Below are 6,166 nucleotides of genomic sequence, written 5' to 3' on the forward strand. Positions count from 1 at the left end.
ACCATGGTATACTATTTATAGGCTAAAATGAATTCCAAACATCTCCACCACAGAGTTGAAGCTAGCATAGTCTTCCAAGTGTAGCTACTATATGATCTCCATATGCAGTGGACCGATTTTGTCCAAGTATTAATCATGTGCTCACTCATCAAAATTACTATGTAGAAGAGGAGCCTGGCTTTAGGCAGGCTTTGTAGGGCAAAAGCCAGGCTTGAGCTGGCTTTAGGCAGGCTTTACAAGGCAAAAGCCAGGCATGAGCTGGCTTTAGGCCGGCTTTGCAAGGCAAAAGCCAGGATTGAGCTGGCTTTAAGCAGGCTTTGCAAGGCAAAGGCCAGGCTTTGAAACTGTTCCTTTTGTGACCTTGTAACTCAGATCCTTCCCTACTAGAACCTTTAATGTAGACATCATTCTAAACATTGCTAAACCATCCTCAGATTGAGCATCAAAGCATGCTAATACCACTGAGAAATGATTCAACAATCTCCAGAAATACCATATGATGGGTTCAGCATTTTCCTTAGCATTTGGACATATCAGAAGTAGGATAAATTGTACAATCCCACACCTGCTTATCGTATTTTTTCTGTACACTATCAAAGCACCCTCAGAATGAGCATAGGACCATGCTAATACCATTGGAAAGTACCTTAATAGCATACTGAATGAGACAAAGAAACATGCAGGTTTTGCAGAGTCCAATCCTGTGAAGTCATCAGTCTGGGGTTCTTCTCTTTGCTATCCTAACCCTAAGGTTAGGTGATTGAGATTTGTCTAGATTGATCAACCTCCTCCCTACACTAGGCAATTCAGATAATGAATGAAACTCAGATGTACCTGCAAAAGAAAACACAATGTTAGCTATAAAATCCGCCACTGAGTTGCCTTCTCTGAACACATGTTGAAAGATCACATTGAAGTTGTCCTTCATCTCTATACTTTTCTTCACATCCTGTGCAATTACCCAAGGAGGATCCCATTCCCCTTCTATCACCTTCTTCATCACCAATGAATCAGTCTCCAATATGAGAGGGTGAAGATCATGCTCCATACAGTATTCCAACCCTTGAAGAATAGCCTTAGCTTCAGCTACCACATTAGTTGTCACTCCCAGGTCTACTACCCTAGCATACACCGCATCACCTTCATTATCCCTCATATAAAAGCCTAGGGAGGTAGGTCCAGGATTGCCCTTTGAGGCTCCATCAATATTACATTTGTACTAACCATGAAAAGGAAGTTGCCATGTTACTCTTGTAGTGATCAATATAGGTTTATATCCTTCAAAGTATTGAATCATGTCTGGCCATAACAATGGAATATTAGGCATCCAAGCATACCTCACCCTTGCCAGTTGATGCAATGTCCTATTTATCTCATGAATCACCCTATTTGTGGACACTGAACCCCCATGTTTACCTGCATTTCTTCTCTTCCAAAGCTCCCAAGTGATGATAGCTGGTACTGCTTGAAATAGTGGCTTTAATTTTGGACAACACTGAGCATACCACCAATGCCTTATAATTTGCTTCAATTGAATCAATTGCATAGTAATTCCAGCAGCCCCTATGAACAAGTTCCATACCTTAGAGGCAGTAGGACTTGTGACAAATATATGCTCAATGGATTCCTCTTGGGGCTGCTGACAACACCAACACCTAGACATCACCATTTGCCCCTGCTTTCTCCACATGTCATCAATGGCTATTTTCTGCCTCCACAATCTCCACAAGAAGAAGGATATCTTGAATGGCAAACCTTTAATCCATATTAACTTGAATTCCTGATTAAGATCAACCCTATGCCTTAATATTTGCCAAGAACTGCTAACACTGAACTTGCCTGAAGGAGTTGGCATCCAGTATGGCCTATCCCAATATCCCCCACTGCCTTCATAATGCACATTTAGCCTTATATGTTCTGCAATTTCCTCATTGAAAGTTTGATCTAGCAGCTGATCATCCCATGCTTCCCATTGCCGCAGTTCTACCACCTTTTGAAGATCTTCATTGATTGGAAAGTCTTCAGGTAATACGTGATAAAGTGCACCCAATCCAGTCCAATTTTCATTCCAAATATTAGTGGTTCCACTCTTTAATTCCCATACGATCTCATGTTCTACTTCTTCCCTAGCATTCAGTATTTGTCTCCAAACATGAGACCCTCCTCTAAAATGCACCACTGTTGGTAGCTCCTTCTTGCAATACTTATTCCATATGAAATTAGACCACAAAGATTTTGTGGTCCTAAACCTCCACCATAGTTTAGCAAACAGTGCCCTTGAGACATCATGTAAGTACCTAAAACCTAGGGCCCTTTCCTCTTTAGGAAGGCAAAGATTTTTCCATGAAGCCCAGTGTCTGCTTCTCCCTTCTTCCTTTGTGCTCCAAAAGAACCTAGAAAAAGTCTTATGTAGATGCTCCAGGATGTTTTTTGGTGGATCAAGGACTGATAACATGTGAACTGACATACTTTGCAACACACTAGAGATGAGTGTTGCCTTTCCTCCAAATGACAGCAGCTTTCCTTTCCATGAATGCAATTTAGCCTTCACCTTCTTGATAAGATCCTTATAATAGTCCTTCCTCCTTCTAGTGTAAAAAATAGGATACCCTAGATATGTGAAGGGGAATTTACCTCTTGCAAATCCTGTAATAGCTCCAACTGCCTGATTAGCAACCTTTGAATACATGTAGTATGAACTCTTATCTTTGTTGATCATATGACCTGATATCTTCTCATAGTTCCCCACCACTTCCATAATCTTGCTCAAGGAAGGAGGATGAGCAGATGCAAAGATTATCGTATCATCAGCATATGCCAAGTGGTTTAAAGGATCAGACCACTTAGGCATTCCAAATCCCACAAATGACTTATCTTCAAAGAGCTTATTCAAAGACCTGGAAAGTACCTCAGCTGACAGAATGAACAATGCTGGAGATAGGGGATCTCCTTGTTTCACACCCATTGTAGACTTAAAGAACCCTGAGGACTGCCCATTCACCAATACTGAATACCAATTATTTGACATCAAGTTCCACACCATGTTGATGAAGTGCTCAGGAAATCCCATCTTCCTTAGCATATGCAATAAGTACTTCCATGAAACCCTATCATAAGCCTTAGCCATATCAAGCTTGATCATCACATTAGCTGGCTTTCCCCTTAACCTTATGTTAGTGATAATTTCTTGAGTCAATAAGATGTTCTCAAATATACTCCTACCCTTTACAAATCTGGATTGATTAGGAGATATTAGAGATGGCAAAAAAACTCTCCAATCTATCATGTAACACCCTAGACAAGACCTTGTTAATGAAGTTTCTCAAACTAATAGGTCTTAAGTCAGAGAAAGTCTCAACTCTAGGTTTCTTGGGCAGCAACACTAGATTGGTGTGAGTGATGGATTTAGGCAATGCAGCTCCTCCATAGAAGTGTAGCACCATGTTGTGTACATTAGCACCAATAATATCCCAGCATGTTTGATAAAACAGGCTAGTGAATCCATCAAAACCACTAGCATTCTCCCTATTATGCTCAAAAACTGATGCCCTTACTTCTTCAATTCTTGGCAATCTGCTAAGTTCCGAATTCTGATCCATAGTGATCATTGAAGGTACATTATTGAGCAAGGAAAATTCAAAAGCATCACCTTCATTTGTGAACTGTTTTTGATAGAAGTCTATTGAAGTTGTAGCCAATTGCTCCTGGTCTTCAATCCATACCCCACTGCCAGTTTTGATCCTCTTCAGTCGCAATTTCTTTCTTTTTCCATTGACATAATTATGAAAGAAACTTGTATTCTATCTCATTCAGCAAACCAAATTATCCCAGCTTTTTGCTTCCAATACTGCTCTTCAATACTCAAGTATTTCTTCAATTTAGATTGAGCCTTTTGAAGCACAATCCTATTCTCAGTTGTAGTCTCTTCTTCAAACAACATCTCCTTCACCCTAACAATGTCCTCCAAAATAACCAATTGCTTGAAGGTATCACCAAATGTTTCCCTACTCCATTTTGAAAGTGTTGCCTTCACCCTCTTGATATTCTGCTTGAACATCAAAAACAGATTCCCTATGAAATCAGCTTCCCAATTCTGCCTCACCACATCCATAAATGTAGCTTGCTTTGTCCAAAAGTTCAAGAACCTGAAAGGCTTGACAAAATTGGTTGTCTGCACCCCACATGTCATTAGCAATGGTGCATGATATGATCCAGTTCTGATTAGATGCTCAACTTCAATGGTTTGAAACATGTTCTGAAATGGCAAATTCACAAAAATCCTATCCAATCTCTTCAATATACACTCAGCATTGGATCTCCCATTCCACCATGTAAATGGACTTCCTTTATACCCTTGCTCAAATAAACCACAAGAGTTTACATAAAATGCAAAATCCTCATATTCAGGAGGGTGTACTGGAAGTCCCCCTATTTTCTCATCTTCATGCAATACCACATTGAAATCCCCTCCTAACAACCATGGTAATTCCATATCACTTGCTAAGTAATAGAAGTGATCCCACAATTCCAACCTCTCCATTGTTGAACATTTTGCATTAAAAAATGTCATCATCATGTGCTGCACTAGGTCATGGTGAAACACTCTCACAATCACCTGTTGCTCAGTATCCTCCACTAATTCCCATTCAACCACTGCATCGAAGAACAAACATATTTGCCCATTAATATTTGCATAAGCAGTCTCCATATTCAACCTCCTTCTATGTCTATCAATGAGTCCCTTCTTTTGAAAAGGCTCCATTAATGCAACTACACAAAACTTATGCTCCCTATTCATGTTGATCACCCTAGGAAAGGCCTGTTGTGTATTCACAGACCTTATGTTCCATATTAATGTTTTGATCATCATCATTTAGATAGAGAAGCTACCCTCCTGGATATTATTCTTGAAGGTTGTGGTGGATCTTTGCCTGAAATTTGTGGTGGATCCCTCCTGTTCTAGTGAGATCACCACCCTTACCATTGCCTGAAATTTGGTCTGAACCCACTATATCATCCCTAATCTTCACATTAACATCTCCATCAAGTTTGTTCTCCAATCCATATACTGGAATACCATCTACATAGGCCAATATCTCTCCAGTTGGACTAAGGTTGGGGTTTACTATAGCTGCCTCATCAGGTGAACCTGGCTTTAGGCCTGGCGTTGCCACCCTAACGCCTGAGGAGCCTGGCTTTAGGCCTGGCATCGCCAACCTATCGCCAAGTGAGCTTGGCTTGTTATCCTTCTTCACCTTGACTTCTGTTGTCTTTGTTGTGCCTAACTGATCATCCTTAACCTCAGTTGCATCACTCCATAAGACCTTTGTAGAGTTTACCTCATCAAGATCCTCAATCTGCCCAGAATCTTTAAATGTTTGAGATGGAATCACATGACAAGATTGGTTTATGGTCACATTGAGTTGTTTTAGCTCCTCATTGCTAGTCCCAAACCTTTTATGAACCCAGTTGATTGTGGATTCCTTATTAGCCCTTTCATCAGTACGTTGATCACTAGCAACACTAGAATTAGCCTTAGCTAATTCTTGATCATCTTTAGGAGCTGAAGACTGAATCCCAGAAGGAATAGGGTTACCATTATGCTCATTTTCCACCACCTTCTCAACTGCTTCCTTCTTCACATGCTTATGTTCCTGTTTAGTATTGACTTTCTTTTCCTTCTCCTGGCCCTTCTTAGCTTGCTTTTCCCCATGTTCCTTCTTCTTACCATTTCTATGATCCTCACCTTTGCCTTCAGTAATTTGTAGACTAGGCTGATGAACTTCCTCAACCTCTAGTGAATTAAACTTGTTCTTGGTTGCAACTTCCTCAACTTTGGCCTTCCCTTTACCCTTGTCAGCTTCCTTTCCTTATTTGTTATCAACAATGTGACTCCCATTATCTCGTTGGTATTTGTTCTTACTTGCTTGCATCCATTCCTGCTTGGCATGATTAGTAGTAGGCTTACCAACCACCTTTCCACTAGTTAGGACCTTTGTTGAATTTGCAGCAGTCCCAATTGCATCAGAACTCACCATAACTGCCTTCTCCTTGCTTTGTTCCTCAACACCTTCTTCAAATCTCTTGTGTAATTCAGGATGAATTACCCAGCATTCTACCTCACTATGCCCCTGTTTTTTGCAAGGTTTGCAATATTTTGGCATAT

At 40.5% G+C, this 6,166-nt stretch overlaps 1 protein-coding gene across 1 annotated transcript; it reads right to left on the reverse strand.

Annotated features, from left to right (window-relative positions):
- Positions 1-306: 306 nt before the first annotated feature.
- Positions 307-4,762, reverse strand: LOC107774618 (uncharacterized). The gene is made up of 6 exons (XM_075228725.1): positions 3,819-4,762; positions 3,306-3,726; positions 1,417-3,223; positions 746-834; positions 647-658; positions 307-516 (listed from the first exon to the last, which is right to left on the reverse strand). The coding sequence occupies exons 1-6, from the start codon at positions 4,760-4,762 to the stop codon at positions 307-309; spliced, it is 3,483 nt and encodes a 1,160-aa protein (XP_075084826.1).
- Positions 4,763-6,166: the final 1,404 nt, after the last annotated feature.

This window comes from Nicotiana tabacum, chromosome 13, assembly GCF_000715075.1.
Source record: "Nicotiana tabacum cultivar K326 chromosome 13, ASM71507v2, whole genome shotgun sequence".
Taxonomy (NCBI): Eukaryota; Viridiplantae; Streptophyta; class Magnoliopsida; order Solanales; family Solanaceae; genus Nicotiana; species Nicotiana tabacum.